The sequence below is a fragment of the Caloenas nicobarica genome, chromosome 9 (assembly GCF_036013445.1).
Source record: "Caloenas nicobarica isolate bCalNic1 chromosome 9, bCalNic1.hap1, whole genome shotgun sequence".
NCBI lineage: Eukaryota > Metazoa > Chordata > Aves > Columbiformes > Columbidae > Caloenas > Caloenas nicobarica.
The window spans coordinates 19857074-19879202 of record NC_088253.1 but is presented as its reverse complement, the minus strand read 5'-3'; the positions used below and the strand labels follow the sequence as shown (position 1 = coordinate 19879202).

The 22129-nt window shown below is 44.4% G+C and overlaps 3 protein-coding genes across 4 annotated transcripts; all 3 read right to left on the bottom strand.

Annotated features, from left to right (window-relative positions):
* Positions 1-332: 332 nt before the first annotated feature.
* LOC135992162 (arylamine N-acetyltransferase, pineal gland isozyme NAT-10) lies at positions 333-1205 on the bottom strand. The gene has a single exon (XM_065641148.1). The coding sequence runs from the start codon at positions 1203-1205 to the stop codon at positions 333-335; it is 873 nt and encodes a 290-aa protein (XP_065497220.1).
* Positions 1206-4889: 3684 nt separating this feature from the next.
* On the bottom strand, positions 4890-9926 carry LOC135992080 (arylamine N-acetyltransferase, liver isozyme-like). Of its 2 annotated transcripts, none has more exons than XM_065641027.1 (2): positions 9880-9924; positions 4890-6978 (listed from the first exon to the last, which is right to left on the bottom strand). In XM_065641027.1, the coding sequence occupies exon 2, from the start codon at positions 6971-6973 to the stop codon at positions 6086-6088; it is 888 nt and encodes a 295-aa protein (XP_065497099.1). In that variant the 5' UTR covers positions 6974-6978; positions 9880-9924; the 3' UTR covers positions 4890-6085. The 2 variants fall into 2 exon arrangements, 1 of the variants encoding a protein (XP_065497099.1); XR_010606683.1 differs by lacking the exon at positions 4890-6978 and adding an exon at positions 8119-8182 and having other exon boundaries at positions 9880-9926.
* A 1561-nt stretch (positions 9927-11487) lies between these two features.
* On the bottom strand, positions 11488-15404 carry LOC135992038 (arylamine N-acetyltransferase, pineal gland isozyme NAT-3-like). Its single transcript, XM_065640967.1, has 2 exons — positions 15233-15404; positions 11488-13624 (listed from the first exon to the last, which is right to left on the bottom strand). Exon 2 carries the CDS (start codon positions 13615-13617, stop codon positions 12745-12747), a length of 873 nt encoding a protein of 290 aa, XP_065497039.1. The 5' UTR covers positions 13618-13624; positions 15233-15404; the 3' UTR covers positions 11488-12744.
* Between the last annotated feature and the right edge of the window lie 6725 nt (positions 15405-22129).

The following is a 22129-nucleotide window of genomic DNA, read 5'->3' as shown; positions in this document are numbered from 1 at the left end:
AATTAATAACCCATACTCCTATTTATGTGCTATAGGCACTCCAAAATTCCCTAGGCATATTTATTACCCAAGTTTATATCCAGATTCAAATCAGATCCTACCTTTGCGCCAAAAATTGAACTACAGTCATCTCACAGCAAATAATTCTATCTACCTGGCTGAAGAGTCTTAAATTCCTCATTTTTCCTAGACTGAAATTCACTTCAAGCTAGTATTAATCTATTTTTTCTTCAGTCACCTGCAAAAGAATCCCATAATCTTACAGCAGTGACTGTGCAGACAGTGGAAGGTACCGTACATACATGGCATTATTGTAGTTTTTTTCTGGTCATCTAGATTGTGTAAAATCCTTTGTCGTTAATTGGGACAAGTTTTCTATCTAAGGTTATGTCGAATTTCTCTTTGAGGGTTTTTTCCACCTCTTCATCTTGAAGAGTTAAAAATTCCACCAGATCCATATTTTCCTTATAGTTGTATGTGGTCTCAGTAAGTGTCCACCCAATTAGCGCTCTAAAGCCATCAGTGGTCTGGAGGGTGCAGATGGATTTCTTTGTAAAGAGGGAATCTGGGGAGGTCTGAAGGTACGTGCACTGGAAACAGAAATCTTCCACTGTCCGTGGCTCAAGACTGAACATATAAACTTTCCGACACTCTTTTTTCTCCAGAAGGTCAGAATTGGAGAAATTTTGATTTGGGATATATTGTTTCCGTCTCATTTTCTCGAGGTACCAGATGGCGTTTTTTTCCGTGAAGCGAAAGACACCAGGAGCCTGGGGCTGGTCTTTCCCCGACACGAGCTCCATCGGTTGCCACATCTGATAGGATACACCAAAGCCTCCGTCAACAATATAGGCCTTGCCATCAATAACGACCTTCACGAGGAGGTGGGTCATGATGCTAGCGTACGCGTTTTGATGTGGATTGAACACATACGCTCCCAGAAAGCTGGTGTCGTACCCCAGGTGTTTCAGGACCCAGCCCAGCAGCTGGTTGTTTTCCATGCACCAGCCACCTCGCTTCCTCCGCACGATTTTGTTATAAACGTGCTCCAAATCCAAAGTAATTTTCTCCCCACAATGGATGCTGAGGTTTTCGAAGGGAACAGCTCGGATGTGGTGCTGGAATATATCGGTTAAGGTTTCCAAATCTTGTTTTTCGAGGGAACCTTTATAGCCAGTTCTTGCAAAATACTCTTCAAGGTTCATGTCTCCTGTAAAGGAAGGAAATGCATTTTGGTTTTGTTTCTTTACATCAATGATTTACAATGCTGTGAAAAACTACCCAGGCTGCTGTCAGCGAAGATACTTTAATCTACTGAACCTCATCCGAACGGTTTTTAAAGGAAACAAGTCTTCATATCAAATGGTTCCCTGAGCAAAGAAGAGCAGTGCACACGGGGGGTTGCTTTTTGTCTTAGAGTCCTCCCTGTGGCAAACAGCTGGTGCAATTTCAGCTTGGTCTGCGGTGGCTGCAAAACGGGGATTTGCTGTATTTGTATTGGGGTTAAGAAGAAATGTAAAATCACACGCTAGGGGGTGTTCAGGAGGGTCCGAGAAAACCAGTCTAAAGGCACAGCTGGGTGAAAGGGGTGTCAGTGGGGGAAGCAGTGTCACCTGCCAGTTGGAGGGAGGATAATTTGAAGATTCACGCGTTCCTTTCGTGAGTCTGCCGCTGATCTATGTGATGGTAAGTGAATTGCTCGTTCTGTACACGTCACTCTTTCACCACTTAGGAAAAGTGAAAATGATACTCCCTGCACATTTTGTAAAGTGTCAAGTTTTATTCAGATAATTATAACTGAAAACAAACCTCTGACCTGTGCAGGAGTCGCAGACCCCTGAGTCTCTTGTCTGCTCTGCGTGTTGCACAAACTCATTTTGGTGTAGGATTAATGAATCTGAATGGAGGTGAGTGACCTAAAAGACAAATAGCACATCTGTATTCCCCACTGTGCCCCATGTCTCGCAGGGTGCTTTGGAAATGGAGAGGGGCTGCTTTGCATCTCTCTAGTCACGGCTTTTCTCAAAACTCACTTTACTCCTTCCAGAGGAGGTGTAAGTGGGAATTACCGAAGCCTCGTACAGCGTATCCCTGGTCTGTCCTGCCTCCAGCAGTGCCAACCTGCCTTGGTACGACTCCTCGTGAGTTGTGCTGGGTGAGGAGCCACTTGAGTTATTTTCTGCCTTCTAATACCGCAGAAAGTCATGCACGTTGTCTGGCTTTGGCAATGGCCCATCACCGTCTGCTGGCCAGCGTTATGAGCTGGATGCTCTGTAGGTATCCGATAGATCTATCAGATCTACCTGTAGATCATCTGCTTGGGTATGGAGCTGGGCACAAAATGTTTTAAAGGCTTGAACCTTTGCAAAGAAAGCCCTAAGCGTTTCAGCAGCCTAGAGTTACTGCAAATATTTAGCTTCTTGACAACCCCCAAAGCTGCTTGGAAATCTTTTGTGCACACAGTAAGCTGAGGTTTAGGCACTTAATATTAGCGACTCAGGAAGACTACTGTATTCAGATAAATTCAGCAGTGAACCACTGACTGTTTACTGCAAACTAGAATTTCTCAAGACAATTTTCAGTGACAGATTCATGATGTGCATACGCATGGTATAGAAGCAGCTGTCCAAAGCGAATGGAGAGCCCCATCAAAATCTGCGTGTTATCTTCTACAGAAAGGAATTCAGCTTCCAGTGATATTTAAGTGTATTGTTGGAGGATATTGTCAATGTAATATTTGTTAAGTAGAACATAAGCCTGCTGGCACTTTTTTCTTTTGATTTGCAGAATCCAAGTCTATCCCATCCTACCCGCTCAAATTGTGAATGCTTAAATAGCTCACACCAGCGTAAAGCTGGTTCTCGAGTTATATTATTTGTAATTTCTCTCTGCAGCTCTACAATATGATTGATCAGCTTTAGATCTTGACTGGAGGAGATGAAAGCTACTGTTCTTTTGAATTGTGAGCAGAGCAGATGAAAAGCTGGGTACTGAAAAGGGAGTCCCACAAATGTGGCAACGATTTATGCAGAAAGAAACATCAGCAGAAGAACTTTGAAGAACTATTTCTAAATGTGGAAATGAAGGTGCTTATACAAAAACTTTCCTTACCGAGACTATACATACTATCAGCAATTCCACTGCTAAATTATATTATCTGTCTACTTTTATCATGATATATCGGCACATGAAACACAGTTTGTAATTTTGGGGGTTTTTTAGGTTGTTTTTAAAGGACTGTAATTTCATTATCATTAAGCAGAATCTGTTGATTATTAGATTTCTTTTCTTTTTTTTTTTTTGCTTCCTTTGCCTTTGCAATGTTTTGAAATAATGTTAGAAAGCTAAAACAATTAACTTCCAACAAGAGGTTGTAGTTCTAAATTTCCGTCTACCATTGTATCTAAACAAAAGCTTCTCTTTTGTAGTCAAGAGAATCTCCTCCTGAGGCACAGAAAGACAGGAGAATTGAAATTGCAGTATCCTTGTTTTGCCCTCTTTAAGAGCCCATGTTGTTCAGCAGGTGATATTTTAGCTCTATATCCATGCATTTTTATAATGTTTTTCCTAAAGAGAATACTGCTTATGCTATTGCCCATGACCTTTACCACCATAAATAACCCGGGTTTGTTGCTTGGATTTTGGGGGAGAAATTTTAAGAAAATAAACTTACCTCTTAAAATAGCCTTATTTATTTATGGATGTATTCAGCTTCTGGGTTGTTTGTTCCTGGGGCAGCAGTCAGAACAGCCAGGAGTGGACACAAATCGTGAGTCTTGGCTTCGTCTGTGAGCTCCACTGGCCCTCCCTCGTGAATCTTAAATGCCGAGAAAGGGCAGAGTCCACTCAAAATGAATGCACGTTTTTGGACTTCACTGATCCATGAACAAATTAAACTTTGTTTCTTCTCTATTAGTAGATGTTTGTGTTTTCCCCTGGTTAAGACTAGACTGAGCTTGTTTTCTTTGTAAAACAATTACAGCAGACAGTTGCAAATGGCACCATAACTTTTTAAAATAAAATGATTTTGCCAGCCAGCGCTTTGCGGTGGATGATAGTTATCTGCTTCCCTGTGGGTGCACTGACTTGCCAGGGTATTGCAGGCTGTCTGTTCCCACACTCCGCAGAGGCACCAAATGACCCTCGTTTGCCACAAAGGAACCTTTTGGATCTACTCGAAGCTTCCGCTGCTGCAGGTCGTTATTTTGGAGCTGCCACACCTAACAAATACCATGACAAATATTTATGTGCACAAAGTAATGCATTTCCTCTCTAACACTTGGTCGTCTTTATCTTCAAAGTGTGTTGCAGGGCTGTTCATTTAATTCTCTCCCCGTCAAGCCTATCTGCTCTTCATCTGATGGAGGTGGAAAGTCGGAGGTCCCTTTTGGAAAGGCAAAGAGACATTGGGCTGCATCTGGGAAAGCACCTGAGTTTTAGGCACATCAGGTGCCCTGTGAGTCTGTGGTTGACAAACACAAGCGTCAAAGTCTTTCCTTCGCCAAGGACGGATGTTTTTCTTCACCGTCTTTCATGACACATCCCGTACAGCACCTGCCTACATGTATACCTACAGGTATCATAAAGGTAAAAGGCTTTTGTGTTCTGTATAACATGCTGTGAAGCAACGCTGGTGGAATGTCCCAACTTCCCGGTGTTTCCTTTCGCATCTGCAGTTTTACTTATTTAGGGTAACTTTTGTTCAGAATATTTTTTGTAATAAATATGAAGTGTTTTATCTATAACACTGTCATGGTGGCTAGACAACACACAGGAAGGTTAGGCCCCAAAAGTTTAGCTTATAGTTTGGAAATGACACGAGGGTACTGTGGACTTCACGACACGACCAATATGATCATCATGAGCTGATTTATTGCTGGTTACACCGATGTATTTATACATTCTTTACACCATTACGTACTACATTTATGTTACAACTTGAACAATGATTGTCTATTACACGGACAATGACTATCTATTACACAGAGAAAGAAGAGCATTGATCAGTTATTATCTATCACGCGAAAGCACAATCTTACCCATTTGGCAAAAGCAAGTGGTAACGGTCTTATCCATTTGGCAGGAGCAAATGGTTCAGGATGCGACTTGCAGTTACGCAGTTGTGGTTACACAGAGCTGGGTGCTTTCCTCCCTGCACCTGCATCTGGGAGCGATTCTTCTCCTCCTGCTGTTTCTACGTGCCTGGCTTACAATACACAATGACTATCTTTGAAACACTGGGTTGTTCACATTCGGATGACCAAAGTCCTGTAAAAACTCATCAACGTGGAAAGGTAGATCTAACCTTGGTTGTTTCCATTTTTGATACCAAAAGCCTGATTTTTTTTTTTTTTTTTTTAAGAACTGTTGAATTGTGTCAGCTTCTATTGATTTTGTTTCAGTTTCAGAGACACAGAAAAATCAGACTCGGAAAACCTGGACACTCAAAATTAGAAAGCTCTGGGGAGTTTAAGTGCCCTTGCATAAATAACTCACTTTAAGTAAATTTCTGGTAAGGGAATAGGACTCAAATCTTTCAACTTATTTCATCATAAGCTAAGCAGCACCTAATAGTGGTTTGAGAAAGTCTTAACCTTTCTTTTTCTTATGAAGTCTTTGAAAGCCAAATTCAGCTCAACTTTCTATATTTCAGACTGTTAAAGGAAGGGAATAATTTGTAAAGCTCTGCTAAGATAAAGATTGGAAATAATACCAAACAGGTTAGAGGTCTTTTGTGTAAAAAGGTAACACAGCTTCTCCTTCTGTATCGTTTTGTTCTCCTTTGCCATGAAATGTATCTGAAATAAAATGAGATCCAGAGAGGTGGAACAAAATGTTATGGAGTCAAAAAGCAATTTCCATATGAGCAAATTAGAGGTAGTAAGACGTCTCAGTTTCTAAAGAAGGAGAAGCTTAAGAAGAAATATGCAATCAGTATATGCAGTTAATTAGCAATGTACTTGAATTTACCAAGCTTTGTGTTCATCTGACTAGATCAACTTCAGAATCAGATTAATGCTATTAATGCTAATTTTAGAACTTTTTATGTTGGATATTTAAAGATCCATCTAGCACAGAGTTAGAACTAGATCATATCCACCATATTAGGTGGCAAACCACGAACATTTATTGGTACAAGTTTGTTCTCCAGCACTATATTGAATTTGTCTTTCAGTGTCTTCTCAACCTCTTCATCTGTAAGAGTTGTGACCTGCACCAGGTCCACATCCTCTGTGTACTTATACTTCATCTCAGTGAAGTTCCATCCAACTAAGGCGTAAAGCCCTTCAGTGGTCTGGAGAGTGCAGATTGACTTCTTCTGAAGTAAGTTATCTGGAGTCACTTGTAGGTATGTGTTTAGCTCCTGAAAGTCATTTATATCTCGTGGCTCGAGAGTGAATGTATATATTTTTCTGATATTCCCCCGTTCTAGAGTATGAGTGGTAGGGGCACTTGACTCAGGAACATGCTGCTTCCTTTTGACTTTCTCAAAGTACCAGGTGCCATTGTCTTCTGTGAAGCGGAAGATGCCGGGCATCTGGGGTTGATCCTTCCCAGAAACCAACATCAGCGGCTGCCACGGCTGGTAGGGACCACCAAAACCGACATCTGCTATGTAGGAATTTCCCTCGATCACCACCTTTAGGAGGATATGATCCAGCTCATCTTTGTATGCCTTCTCTGCTGGTTCATAACTCTTTCCTCCAAGAATACAGACATCATACCCTAATTCTTGCAAGGCCCAAAAGAAAAGGTAGTTGTTTTCCAGGCACCACCCACCACGTTTCTTTCTCACAATCTTATTGTAAATAGATTGTAAATCGAGTTCAATGGTCTCCCCACAATGCATGCTGAGGTTTTCAAATGGAATTGCCTGGATATGGTGCTGGAAGATGAGCGTTAAGGTTTGCAAGTCTGCATCCTTAGGGGACTCGTTGTAAGAAATTCTTGCGAAATACTCTTGGATGTTCATTTTGCCTGTGTGAGCAGAAAAATAGCCAGTTACTGATGTGCAGCTCTCAAGAGGTTAATTCCTATTTCTGTAGCACAGGTTAACCAGCCTGTAAATGTAGCCTAGGCCATTTTATTGAGAATTTTAAAGAAACCTGTGCCCTTGATAGGAGACGAATACAGGCTAGACCTGCCTGTGTCATCTGTATTTCTTGAAAAAGAAATGAGGATAGGAGAAGGTGACAATAATGTTTTCTCTCTCGGCTGTTTCCTTCAAGCCAGGTGGATGTCCTTCCTATGGGAAGACATGGCACGTGGCACAACAGAATCCCTGGCCGTAGATGACGGTCCCACGTGACGAAAAATTTATAAAGCTGACAAACAACATGTTTGCTGAAAAGCTGCTCGATCAAACCAGCAAAAAAGTCATGGCAATTTCTTGCTGTTTCTTTTACTGTAACTAGTAAGCAATTCTTTATTTATCCCACAGGTAGTTTAACTGGAAGGTTTTACATTCATGGCTTCAGCTAAGTGGGATTAACATCTCAGTGTGTCGCTGTGTTAGACAGGCTCCCATGTGAAGTAAATTGTTGTTTTCTTAATCTCTTTAGTTTGCCTGGGGAGTTCAGACACAGCTTTGACCCTGGGTGTTGAAAGGAAGGAACTGCTAATTTTTATAACCTAGGAGGAACTGATAATTACTAAGAATACATTCAAGTTGTATTCAGCAGCTTTTGGCTTCTTTTACAAACCAAACCAAGCCTTAGTTTCAGCTCAGATTATCGGATATATTTTGTGTCTTCACGCCTCTAATCCCCTTTCCTTTCATTAGCAGAAAGAGATTGTCACAGGTGCTGGCTGCGTGGCCAAGATGCAAAAGGTACCCTACAACGCTTTTAATCCACTGACTCATGTGGTATCTGCAAGGATTTCTTTCACCTTTAATTTAGATTTAATTTGGCTTTTTTTTCCGCACAAGGATGTTTTCTGGAACAATTCACAATCTGCTAAGGACTGTATTAATTTCCAAAAGCTCTGAGGATTTCTTGCTCCTTGAAATCGGTCGTATGTTCCCTGGGAGGATTTTAAAGAAAAAAATCACCTGATGTAGATGAAATGGGAGAGATGATCTTCCAGCGACTATTCTCAGCTTTGGTCCAGCTGCTCCCCAGGAGCGACCAGCAGTTTGACCCCACGTCCATGCCAGCGCTCAGGCGAGTGCTGGGACCTTCTGAAAACCCCATCTCAAATATGTCAGTAGAAATACCCCCACCCCAGCAGGTGAGAACATCAGATGACCTAATCTCTGGACTTTAGCCCCAATTTTGATGGCAGCAGTAGAACTCATTTGACACAGTTGTATTGCTCCTGATCTGCAGTGGTAACGGGTTTCAGACTGGCTGGCGCAAAACCACAGGAAAAGGTAATAAAATAGAGGACTAACCCAATAAGGAAATAAGAAATAGACATTTACACTTCAAAAGGACCCAAAGAGGCAACATGGAAAAAAAAAAAAGTAATTTGTCTTTCATACTGCATTATATGGGTTTTTTCCATCCCTTTTTTAGGACAAGGGCACTCATCTCTGGCAAGACCTCCTTGGAAACGCTGGTTGTAGAAAGCCATTCCCTCCTCACAGACAGCACACGTGTACACTGGTAGGCTCATCCTGTGATACCCTGCCTCATTTTTCTTTCTGTTCCCACTTTTAGCCATTTTGCGTAGCCAGATAGAAACATCCTTTCCCTGTGACTGTGTCGATCTGAACCTCTGTGACCAGGAGGGGCCCAAGAGACTCCGTTAGCCTGGTAGGTCTGATATACTTTGCGTTCAAGCAAAAAGCGATCGGTCTCTGCTCTGGGCCGGCAGCAGAAGACCTGGTGGCCTCCCTATAACCTGTCTGCTGGGTCTGGGTGCCCTCATTGCCCCGGCAAAAGTGCGGTGTATGAGTAGCGACCCCCTCCCAGCCACGAGCAACCTCCCCATCGGCGGCTGCCGCTACAGCAGCCATAGGGTGCTGGCAATGAGGCCTTGGGAAAACGTATTTTTTGGAAATTCACAGCCCATGCCTCAGTTTCCCCAGCTGGCTCCTCTGTGGCCTCATCAATTTAAAACCTCTATAGCAGAGACAGCCTCGTGGTGGCTGACTAAACGGGCTCTGATCTCGCTGAATACTTCAAGAGGCGTAAGTATAGTAAAGCTGCAGTACAAAATCACGGGCGTTGGGGAACATAGGCAGCGGTCACGTAAACCAGCGTTTACTCTCTTGCCTTCCCACAGGCGGCTTTTCATCTCAGCACAGCCGTTCCCAGCGCGTTAGCGATGGGGCTGCAGCGGCCAGTGAGCCCTCGCCCAGGGGACGGGTCGCGTTCTAAAACCGGCCCGCCAAGCATCTTAAGGCTCAGTCCCGACCTCAGCCTTGTTTACTCCTGCTCCCCCAGCAGCCCAGCTTCGTTCGGTATCCGTGCACATTCGCAGCAGCGCCTCGGTGGGCAGCGAGACTCAGACATTAGTTCTGCCTGTCCGCCAGCGGCCCTGGGGAGAGCTGTGTCCTTTCATAATTAGGCTGAGTATTAGGAACAGTTCTCAGCTAAAATTCACGAGAGGCTTCCAAGGTTGGATCGTGTTTCACGTGCCTACACCAATTGATTTTAAGCTACGCTGCTTTTTTACATACACTAGCTCAGCAAATAGGGGTTATTTTAAGTTTCGAGCAGTTGATCCTTGGACTCGGACAACGTGCTTGCACTGCAATGCAACACACACAGTCAGCCGCGGGGCTGCTGTAGTTTATACTTTGCTAATATACTTCGCTAATACCCCTCCAGTGCTAAGCGCACAGTATGCAGCCCCACAAGCGTGGGCTTTGCCAAAGGGGCCAACCCACAGCTGCGAGATGAAGTTAAAAATCAGATACCCAGCGCTTACCTCTCCAATAGCGAGGTTCGGACCTTCCTTCTTGGTTTGCTCCAAAGTTCCTAGGAGGAGTTGTTGCACCGGGAAATGCTGCTCTTAAAGGTCCAGGCTGCCTTTACTGCCTGGCAGGGACAGCGTTATTCTCCCGCAGAACAGAAGAGGGGAGAGGGTTTCTTCTAAGAATTTATATTCTGCTGGTTTATTGGTTTACTTCTATTGGTATGTGTGTAGAAAGCCCTGTCATGCAATTTATTGTGTTAGATGCTGTACAAAGAGCCAGAACGTGACCCAGCCCTCAAATTGTTCACAATATTGCGTAGATTTAAACCTCCCACGTTAATGATTGAAAACCGAAGCCCTACAGGAGTGCAAAGGCGAAATACACTATGGGTATCGCAAGTAACTTGTGCAAGCGGTTACGACCGTGTCCTCAGTCCTGCAGGCCACCCAGGTGCTTCTGTGTCTGGGGCACCTGGGTGGGTGCACCCACGCTGAAGCAGCAAAGCAACACAGCAAATTTTGGTACAGATTTTACGTTGTTGACCCTCGTGGCCAGGATCCCTGTAGGAAGTAACTTACAGTATAGTAATCCAAGCCAAGAAGCCACTGATTTACTGGTAGAGAATGGCAATCTCACCACACTGAGCTATTCTTCGTGGCTGACACCAGATCTCCAAAGCAGCAAGGTCAGATTTGCAAAGCCAATTAGTTGTCTAAATCCTCAGGGGGTCCAAAGCGAAGCCCTCTCCTTTGACAGCAAGGATGCTGCTCCCGGAGTGTGCTCTGCTCCCCAAGCCTGCTGTGCCTTTAAGGCTTTGCCTCCAAAATTACTGATAAGGAAAAAGCGAACTAGTGCAATCTGAGATGAAGAGCCTTTTTTTGTTTATTTTTTTCCCCCTCTTCCAACAGAGCTTCATGTGTATTCAGCAACAAAATCTGCTTCCATGGGTGAGCTGAGCGGGAGGTCCAGGAGCGCTGAGCTGTGCCAAGAACCACCCAGAACAGTGGATGGGGCACGAGTCGAGGAGATGAGTCAGCTAAAAGAAAAGAGGTTTTTCCTATTGTTGTTTGCCCTTCAAATGCTGAACCTCTGCAGCAATGAACGTAGCATCCTACACCTATGAAACAGCCCGAAGCACACGAAACACACAGGCACAGCCCTTTCCAGGTGTTTCCCATGTCTGTTCCAGAAATGATGGAGTTTCCTGGCTCTGCTATGGACCTTCTCCTGCCCCACACCTTCGCAAGACCTGGCTGGGCTTTCACTTCCATCCCAACATGCAGAGTTTACCTTCTTCATCTGTTCCATTAATGTGGGGACCAAAGGATACACCTTGCAAACAAGCCAGATCCTGGGACTGCTTCTCCTGAACGTCTCTGTTGCAAGCTGCTGGTCCACACTGTAAGAAGCCCCTTTTTCTTCTGCAATCAACTATACAGTCAATCGTTAACATTTCATTCCCCCATAGGATGGGGGCAGCATCATGGGCTGTAAGGACTGCTGTACACAGGTAGCCAAGCACATACGGATGCGTTTGGGAAGACAGGGATTTAGGAAACTCGCCCTCTCTCTATGAACTACATTGGAAACATGCAGAATAGCTTTTATTAACTACAAACAGCCTGTTATAGAAAGCTGCACATATTGCATAACAAAGGGTCAGTAATTTATTATATTTTAAAAGCCTTAGCTGCAAATTATTAGCATATACAAATAATCAGGACAACTGCAGTTATTAATATCTTACTTTGGGGATACATGTTGTAATTTGGGAAAAAGACAGCTGAATGTTTCTACTTCACAATTCTTTATTTTTTTAATTGTAATTCACTTCTATAATTAATTATAAGTGCATAGTTGTAATGCTTCCATGATTTGTACATAAAGGAACATCAAGCATCATCTCAAAGGGCAAAGTGATTACATTTGAGTAATTTCTCATACTAAAAATCTTAGCCTTTAGGTATCTGATTAAGATTCATCATTTCTCTTTGTATCAATATAATTAGTATCACTTCAAACACAGCCTCAGTCGCACAGATATGTTTCAGAAAAATAATTCTGCGCATGTGTTTGAGTTCAGCCACAATAATTAACGTGAGACAACACTCGGAGCAGAGCCTTGCGAGAGGACGATGTATTCCCAGCTGTGCGCTGCTGGGTGGCAGCAAACCAAGTGCAGGGGAGATGCTTTCAGTTTAAAGAAATACTGCTGTTTGGTTATGTCAGAGAACGGGAATTGTGTCAAGTCTGAAACAAGACAGAACTGTCTGTTAATATTCTTCATCATCAGTTTTAGGCCATAAATAGCCGGTCTGTAAATACTCACACAGTGCAACACAGGTGTGGGACTGTCCGACTGTGGTGTGAAAAGGGTGTTGTGAACGCAAGAGCAAAAAGCACAGGCTTATGGCTTAACAGGAGCAAACTTGGCACTGGATGTCTTTGTTTTTCTGTCTATTAAATTCAAGAATAATATGGTATTCATTTAAGAGGTGGGTATGATTTTCCCCAGATGGCAGCACAAAGTAATAAAGAGCCATACAGCTCCATCACTCTGCCCTGCTACTCCGGGTGCATTTGGAAAAGCTTTTAAGAGATGAAAGGAGTAGGGAATGGGCAGAGTCTGCTTCCAGCTAAGCACAAACAGAAGGAGAGTGGTTTGATTGAGCTAGGAAGAAATTATTTGTACTCAAACCAAAAAGAGATGCAGGAGCAGCTGTGAAAATCAATTTCTTTTCCAGCTTCATGTTAATATGTTCTGCCTTACACCAGTATAGATAGAAAGAGAAAACTTAACCTTCAGATGCTTATCAGAAATAGGGGGAATGATTGCATGTAATGCCACTGGATTGAATTATAATTCAGGCAGTGAGTTAAAACATACACAACCTGCTTCTATTGACAGGTACTAATTTCTTGTCTAGTGTTATATTGAATTTCTCTTTCAGTGTGTTCTCTATTTCTTCATCTGCAAGGTTTCTCATTTCCACCAGATCCATATTATCCTTATAATTGTACTTGATCTCAGTGAGTTTCCACCCCACCACAGCCCGGATGCCGTCGGGGGTCTGCAGGCTGCAGAAAGACTTGGTCACAAACAGCGAGTTCGGCACCGTCTGCAGGCGGGTGTTGCAGGCTCTGAACTCTTCTATGTCTCGTGGCTGAAGGGTAAAGAGATAAATGCGACGGCAAACTTCTTTTTCCTCGTTATGGGAAGTGGCGTCGCTATGGTTGACAACACACTGCTTCCTTTTCACCTTATCCAGGTACCAGACCCCGCTCTCCTCCAGGAAGCGGAAGACCCCAGGAGTCTGCAGCTGGTCTTTCCCCGAAATCAGCTCCATGGGCTCCCACATTTGGTAGACCATCCCAAACCCACCATCCACAATGTAGGATTTGTCATCAAGCACCACTTTTAGCAGCAAATGGTCCATTTCATCTGCATACGCACCGTACTCCGGGACATAAACTCTTGATCCCAGAAGGGTGACGTCGTAGCCAAGGGTTTTCAAGACCCAGGATAAAATGTAGTTGTTTTCCATACACCAGCCCCCACGTTTCTTCCTCACTATCTTGTTGTAAGTCACTTCCAGGTCCAGCTCAATGCCCTCCCCACAGTGGATGCTGAGGTTTTCAAAAGGGACCGCTCGGATGTGGTGCTGGAATATATCTGTCAGGGTAGCCAAGTCCAGTTTATCGTAGGAGCCCCGGTAAGAAATCCTGGCAAAATACTCCTTGATGTCCATGCTGCCTCTGAGAGAAGGGTGGAAAAAAAAAAATTAATAGTTTTTTGCCAGATGTGACATATGGATCTTCCCCATCCCTTGTAACAGGGTGCTCATCAGTATGGGCAGCCTGCTCAGAAGAGGAGCAGGATTTGACTAATAGCCCTATTAAAGGCAGCTGAGCGTGAGTATCAGCGCTGAGGGAAGCCAATGGGACACTGCACAAATGTTATTTTTAATTGTTTCTTTTACAGCTGTGACGAGAGGCTCCAGCTGTGCTAAGCACATTTCAGCAGAGAGTTCCTGCCCAGCAAAGCCACAAATCTCTGTAGGAAGGAACAAAAACAGTAGCAGCACTGTTTGCCTGCTAGAAATTACAGGAACTGAGACTCTCCATATCTGAACTGCTTTACTTGTAGTTTGACTCAGCAAAGCAGAAGCAGAAAACAAACGCTTCCTCTCTTGCAGACCAATCCAGAGCCTCATCTGCAACTTAATCTGAAATATATCTGCTGTGGTATTTCCTTTGTTATTTAGGCAGCCTGACACAAGCCAGTCTTGCCTGCTCTTGCTCTCCATGCTGGCGGTAGCAGACATGACCTGGAGTGCAGAAGGGGTTTTTTTTAGGACAGAAAAAAGCAGCTGAAGACCTCCCAGCCCTTAACGGGTAAGGAAACCAGAAAGGGGTTTTGATGTAGCCAAATACTTTCGTTACTTCTCCCCAGGCACCGCTAAATTTCTGACATCTCTGAGTACAGAGCGATGTTGTTCAGATTATTGACAGGAGAGGTCCCAGAATGTTCTCAAATTCCGCTGTACAATTCTTAAGGAAAAAATCATAAGAAAAAGCCCAACCTGACAAAAATGGCACACACCAAGTTGTATGGGAATTTTTGAAAGGTGCTTTCAGTATACCAACAAAGCAATGAAAATGCAAAATTTCCATCCTGGCAGAGGCACAGGGTGTCCCCGCTTTGGTTAACCCACATTTCCGAACCTTCAGGATAGAAGCATCACAGAACTCTGTAACTATTGTCTCGTGGCCACCAGCACACCTCTGACATCCAACAGGCAGGTCTGAATGATCCCACATCGGGTTAAGAGCACCACGTTATAATTCTGGCGATTCTCTGTTCAGCTTTTGGCTTGTTCCCAAAGCCCCAGATCTACAACTCTTATTAATTTTTGAAGACTTGGCAGAAACTTAGCTCTTGCTGTGGGAACTTTAAACCAGCATCACCAGCGATTAGGATTTTTTTTCCCCCCCTCTCTTTCCCCCTTTCTTTCACTTTGCCACTGCAGGCAAAATATGTATAGTAACATTTACTTAAAGGGAAAAATGTTAGTGTGGGGTTTTCTGTCTGTCTTTCCATCTCTTGTGGGTGTTCAGGAGGCCTTTTCAACAGCGGTATCTGAAATAAGTCAGATGGCACAAATGCCCGATCTGCTTGAGGCTGGTAACTGCATAAAAATCCAGCAGAACTATTGCACCGGCGGCCTCTGCCAGCAGCTGTCCCTGCTCTGCCGTCATGCCATGTTCCATTGTGTTTCGTTTTCAAACAGATTTAACTTCCTGGTGAGGAGCACTCAGCTACCAAGGTGCTGGGTTTAAAAAAAAAAAAAAAAAAAGGCTTACCTGGAAAATCAGTTCAACCACCAGTGTATCTCAGGGCTTGTGGGGGACGTTTTTAGGTTAAAGCAAGAGGTGTGGTGGGCTGTCCTTTAGCTAGCGTACACAGGGCTCCAGGGCTGTTCTCCGGCTTCTCTTCAGGGGAATGTCTTTTCCCTCAACTTGCTTTCACCCGCCTCTGTCAGATTGCAAAAGCTGGAGGAAAAAAAAAAAAACAACACAAAAAAAACAACAAACCCCGAAGGGTGGAGCATGAGAGCTGTACTGAGCAAATAAAGCAACCAGCACTGACTCAACACTCATGCAACAATTGCTTGTTAGTAGACCGGAGACTACCCTGCATTTTCACTCATTTCATGCTTTCTGCAGGGGCTACCTTGGGTTGTGACAAAAGGGTATTTTTGTTTGTTTGTTTCAACAGCTAGCTCAATGCACCTAGCTAATATTTTTTTTTTTTCACAGGTATTAGATTACTATTTGTCTGGAAACATGGGGAAGAAATCTTGCATGCGTTCAATCTGGGAAGATTTCTGCACCATTTCTGAAAGCAGCAAGATTTCTGCACAGTAATTTGCACACACAAACCCCTGCCCCAGTCAGCACACACAAGAACTTCAGCACCGCCTTTGCTTAATCTGCTGCGATTCACATGCATTTTTTTTTTTATTACTGTAAAATCCATAGAATGTAAGAAAACACAGGGAGAGCAGTATATTTTTTTTGGTCTTTGCACACCAAGTAGCACCTGAGGATGCCGTGGTGGCAAAGACACTACTGGCAAAGTGATGACTATGGAGTGCTAACACACTGGGAGCTCCATCCCTTCAGTGTGTTTCATACTCCTTCTGTATCTGCAAATTTTGCTTGCATTTTGCCAAGTTAAGTCTTATTAATTCTCTCATATATATGGCTGGATTTTTTCTCATTCGTTCCCCAAGCGTAGTTCCACACCTTCACATTTAGTGTCAACAGCAAGTTTCATTCAAACACTGATTTACGGGGATAATTAGCACAGATAATAAATCAGACTCGACAGAGATGTCTGTGGTAACCCATTACACAGCTCCACTCCCGTATCAAAATTTGGCTCTTTATCGTCCCGTCAGTGGCTGGTGTTTGACCCTGCAAGCGAAAACCGATGCCCAAGCCAAGAGATTCTGAAGGGAATGTATTACCTGCCTTGGTCAGGTTCCTCTGGGCAGATCCAGTTTGGTACAAATAGAAACTTCATATTCCTGGGTGGATCCTCCTGTCGTTTTGACAAAGAGAAACCCGAAGTTGAGCAGGCAGACCTGCGGTCCTGGTGAGAACCATACCAGAAGGCAGCCCCTGGACCAGTCGCTGTGTGATGAGCGAGCAGACCCGGCCGTGCTCCTCACCCACACTTGTCTGGGACCAGAGACGGTGCCAAAAGCAGACACTCGCTGAGCACCCTCAGGCAAACGTGTGCAGTCATTAGGGATGGACTCCAGCTCATTTTGGGGTCCTGTTAAGCCACAAGTATCTTCTAACCAAGTAGGAGCAAACCTCCGTTCTCTTGGTACTTTGGTACTCAGCTTTTCTGAACTCATCTCCCTATAATGTAGCTCTGATATTAAGCATTTTCTTCCTGCGCCTTTCAAATTCTTACCCTAGCTCCCTATCCCATGCTGTCATTCCTGCATCACTCTCCTTTTTCTTCCGATACTGCACATTTTGCTCCTCAACTCATTAAAGCCAAGAGTTCTCATCTTCCCCAGGCATGCCCAAGGTCATCCCAAGGAGAAGCTCATTTAATGAGCACTAAAGGTAAGAGGAGGCTGATCTTGACCCTGATGCCTTGGCAGAATCTGTTTGCATTTCAGCGGTGTGGCACATCATTGAGGGCAATTTCAGGCCTGATGGGGCAATAAACTGCAATCACAGCCACGACGTGCCGCACACCCCTGCCCAGACCCATCCCAAATGCAGCAAAGGGTGAAGTCCAGCCCAGGCCGGCTGGGTTGTGGGGAGCGTGACCATGGGGTGAAGGTGCAAACAGGAATGTCTGTGGAAAGGATCTTACCTGCACACTGCAACGCAGTTGCCCAGCCTTGGCAGGAGCTGAGGCTGGTTGAGCTTTTTCCAGAAGAACCTCAACGTAATTGAACTCGCTTATATTTATTTACTAATTTAAACTGCCTACAGCATTTCATTTATTACCAAAATCCTTCTCTTATCCTAACTCTCCTGAGAGGCTGCATCAAATATCCCTCCCTTCCTGCTATAAAAGAGCATTATATGCTGCAATATTTGCTTGGGAAAACAGAAGCATAGAGTGCCTTTTCGGGGTAATAATCAAGTGTCTGCTCACTGTTAAACAGCTCCCTCTAGAATGGCCTCTGTGATGGGCTGTATAAGAAAGCAAGGTATAAGATATCATATTAATTATTAATATATTATCTAGATGCTTAATATACAAACTATATGGTATATTCTACTTACCTGTCTGGTTTTGATGGAGAGGACAGAAGAGAGACTTAAAATAAAAAAAACAATTGATGTCTTTTAAATGGAATTAGTATAAAAATCTTAAATTCTTACACGAGATGAGAGTCTTCCATCCTGCTGAGCTCTGAGTCTTTGGAAAAGGAAACCCTGCACACCTCAAGCAGAGTGGCTTGCTCTAGCTTTCATTTGTGAAGAGAATTTAATAGACGTACGCTGCTCTAACACAAGAGTGGTAAATAATATTCATGGCCTCGTAATGGCACAACTCTCATGGTTTATATTAATTGCCTTCCTTAAGTAATCATAGATATCAAATAGCTGTGGCTATGTATTTTTCTGATTTGTATCCGCAGCATCCATCACATGCAGTTTTGGTGGGGTCCTTGGCCAATGGATCAGCCCGAGACTACAGCAGCGACTTTTGCCCGTGGGATTAGAGATGGGAGAAGCTGTGCTGGCCATCACTGGGTTTTTTCTCAGTGAGGAAGAGACCACATCTCAATTTTAGAATTCCCACTGTCCGAGGCATCTGAGGACTGGTGAGTGTCAAAAATTATCTCCTCTGCTTATCTTTACCCTGCCAATGTGAGGTTTTACACACAAGCCAACACCAAAGCTGTTAATGCAGACCGAGGAGACCACTTCGGTCTGTAGGTCCTTCCAGTCCTGAGGGTTGCAGCATAAATCTCTACCATGTAAGTGGTGGTAATTCAGTTAAATTCCATTACAAAGAGAACAATCGGCTTTTCTACATGAATGGCTTTATCTCATAGACAGTTTGAAGCAAAAAAAAACCATTTCAAGTAACTGCTTTGATGAAAAACGTGCCCATACATCTGGCTGTTATTCTCCCATGAATTGTGACAGCTGCTGTGGGATGCGTTGGGGTGGGATCCTTGCCGAAGGGTGGCCACAATACTGCAGGGACATCCTATAGCTCCTTCTGTCAGCCCAGCGCAAAGCTCCATGGTGCGTATTAGGAAGCAGAGATTGTTCTCCGTTTCACAAGCAATAATCACACCCTGAGCATCCTGTTGCCATCTCTGTATCGTGGGCCACCTCTCCTGGAGATGCCAGCAGTGTTGTCAAACTATGAAAATGTTGAGGAGAAAGCCCTGCAGACTGGAAAGCAGAGAGTCGTGCTGGTTCCTCTGAACATGCTGGGAGCCGGGTCTGCGAGGGCTGGCGAGCGGCTGGGGAGGCTCCGAGCTTGGTAGCAACGGCTTTTCTGGCATCTGGAGATGAGGAGTGGCTGGAGAGCACTGAAGAAGAGGATGAAGAAGATGCGAGTGAGATGGCGAGAATGCATGAACACTGCTTGTCCTGGTAGCTGGAGCAAGGGCTGGAGGAGAAGGCAGCAGCCTGGTTAACAGCTTTCTGTACCTGGCTGCCCGCCTTGCCCGGGGCTGCTGCAGCCAGGACATTATTTACCAAACGTTTTGGGGAACTCAGACTTTCACAGGAGCACTTCGGCCAGCTTTGCCCCATCCTCACTAGCTCCTTCATGGGAGATGCTGTTCTGCCGGGGCTCACATACTTTTCCTGTTGCCCGCCTGGTACATGCACAATGTCCATGGCCACAGACTGTGTTTCTTCCTTCTGAAGGGTCTGGTCCAGGACAGGCTGATCAGCAGTTAGCACCAGTCCCCTCTGGGCCCACGGGTGTGCTGGTATTGAGCCTGTAAGCAAAATAAACCGAAACTCGCTCTGCCACACTCAGACACACTTTTCTCACGCGGCACTTGGATGTGCTGCTAAGGCAGCACCAGGAGGTCAACGAGTGGGGGTCCTCCTGCCCTGGGAAGGGAAGGGAGCTCATGCAAAGGGCTGGCAGACCTCAGCCCCTTCCATGCCGAGGGTTCGGAGTGATGCACATCTGCAAGACACAGCTGCAGTGCATTCCTTTCTTCTGCGTCTGACTCTTCCCCCTCCCCAAAGCATTGCCCAAAATGCCTCTTACGAAACAGGAAATAAGACAGCACCGGCGGGGTCACATGTAAGTGGTTTCAAACAAGAATTTCAGCTCAGCAGGAACAGGATCAGAAACCAACTCTCCTCCCTGGCCCTGGGTATCTACAGCTGAAGCCGCCCCCCAACAGCCGTGGGGCTGCCCCGGGTCAGGACATCCCCCTGGTGAGCAGGAGGCGGCTGCTTGATGTGTCCCCACCATGGATGTCAGCAAATGGTGTTTCTTCCCCTTCCTGAAAGTTCAAACCGCTGCGGTATCACACACAGCCCCAGTGCTTCCTGCAGCACTCAGCAAAGCGGGTCTGTCCCACCACAGGGCACGGGGCTCCGGATCCCTCCCAAAAACCTTCGGGGAGGCAGGGATTGCCCCTCGGCAGCCCCACAGCGAGCTCGGGCACCCAGCACTGAGATTTAAACTTTTGCAGCTTAACTTTGGAAGAAACGCACGACCTCCCTCCCTCTCTCTGCATCTGACCACTGCACACGCTGCTGCAGAAACGTTCCAGCACTTCCCAAACCAGGATGGAATACCCACCCGCAGCACCTCTGGAGACCCAGGACATTAATCTTTCTCTCTTCAATTCAATGTCAGATCTAGAAATTGGATATATTCTGTTTTTCTGGCATTTTGTGCAGATAAATGCTGCAATGATTAACCAGTTAATAGTTGGCATCATGCTACACCACGCTATACGGCAGCGTAATATGGAATGGAGCACTGGCATTGCTGGCTGGACCCTGAGACAGTTGCATTTCACACTTTCTAATGAGAGCTGTTGGTCACGCTGTCAAAAGCCTACTTTGGACTTTTTCCAAATGGGAAAATTTGGAAAAAATGTGGGGCTGAAGCACAGAGGGGCAGCCACGCAAACAGGCATCCATGACACAGCCCGCAAAAAAAGCAGATGGTCTATGGGGAAACACTCAGTTGCTAAAGACTAGCTGATAATTCCTTTTCATTTCACCACATTTTCACCATTATTGGTAGCTGCTTGGTAATTGCAGGGCAATGCATTTTCCCATGTGGGGACAGAAAGGTCTCATTTGAAAATAAAGATGTTATGTTGGTCTAGTCCAAAAATGAACATAAGACATCCCATTAAAATTAATTAACTGATCATCTGCAAAAATTCTGTACAGTTGCTAAACAAGTACATAAAATACTCCGTGGCCTGGGCACACGTAATTCCACCCATTTAGCTATGAACTGCCTGCACAAAGAGGATTCACAAGTCAACAGTCTCTATCATTCTCAGGTACATAAATGCCTGGGTATTCAAACATTTGTATCATATGCATTTTAAGAGGAAAATATTCCCAGCTAACAACAGGTGCACTGACTAAAGCAGAGTTACATTTGTGTATGAATACAGTGGGGAAAAACAAAATCATATTTGGGACAGCAGAGAGGTACTGATGAAACACTTCCAATATTTCTGCAACTGGGATATAAAGCGAAAGAACATCTCAAAGGTTAATATGCCTTAATTTTCCTAAATGGAAAATATCTTGGCTTTATAATTCATATTTTCTCCATACAGCAGTCTAATTTATATTACTGGACAATATATATTTTTATATGTATACATATATATTTATTAGCTTTGAAAAAATAATATTTGCACATGTGCTTAAATGCAGCAGCAGTCACCATTTATGTGCAGTTATTCTTGCAGTGAACTTACCAAGCCCCATCCTCAGCAGGGTTAAATTGTTCTTATTCCACCAAAGTCAAGGAGCAAAGCTACTTGCACTCGCCTGGCTTTGAGCCTGCTCCTCCAGGAAACTCCTCCAAAACAAAGCTGTTGTTTCAGTGAAAAAGCTCTCATCGGGAATTTGGATCAGCCCTAATTCAGGCAATCAGCCTGGAAACATGCAAAGTGGGAGCAATTACATGAGTTCTGTCATTCCCATTACTCAATTTTTTTTCTTTTTTTATTTTTTTTTTTTTTCCTGGAGGTACGTGGGAGGGAAACCTTTTATCTCAGTGAAGATTAGGAAACAGAGTACAGCCAACAGGCAAAGGAAAAAACCAACCGCGCCTTCAGGAAACACATATTCATTACAATGCACTAACATGCATCACAGAAATAATACACGTTTGTGATGACAAAGTATTCCCTCCACCTCATCACTGAATCAGGAGTGCAACTGGGGAAAAGGAGGAATGCTCTAGATTAAAAATTCTCCCCCAGACTTACCTTTATTGGGGTGGTTTTTTGCCTGTGTGGAGGAGAGGCTGGAAGTTGTGGGAAGATTCAGAAGGAAGAAGATGGTCCTGCAGGGCTCTTCATTGATTCTTGGCAATAAACACCCCCACTACAAAGCTTATCAGTGTCAGACATGTCCATGGAGCCGCATGTTTACAGAGCAAAAGGTTTTTCCCTGGTGTAAAAGCCAAAGGTGGTAGAGCAAGGGCTACTGTGGCAATCTGGACTCCAGAGCTCTTGGCTTTCCTGCCAGCTA

Bases quoted from the DNA above. Each gene is read 5' to 3' on its own strand.
- LOC135992038 (XM_065640967.1), bottom strand. From the start codon at position 13,617: ATGGACATCAAGGAGTATTTTGCCAGGATTTCTTACCGGGGCTCCTAC.
- LOC135992080 (XM_065641027.1), bottom strand. From the start codon at position 6,973: ATGAACATCCAAGAGTATTTCGCAAGAATTTCTTACAACGAGTCCCCT.
- LOC135992162 (XM_065641148.1), bottom strand. From the start codon at position 1,205: ATGAACCTTGAAGAGTATTTTGCAAGAACTGGCTATAAAGGTTCCCTC.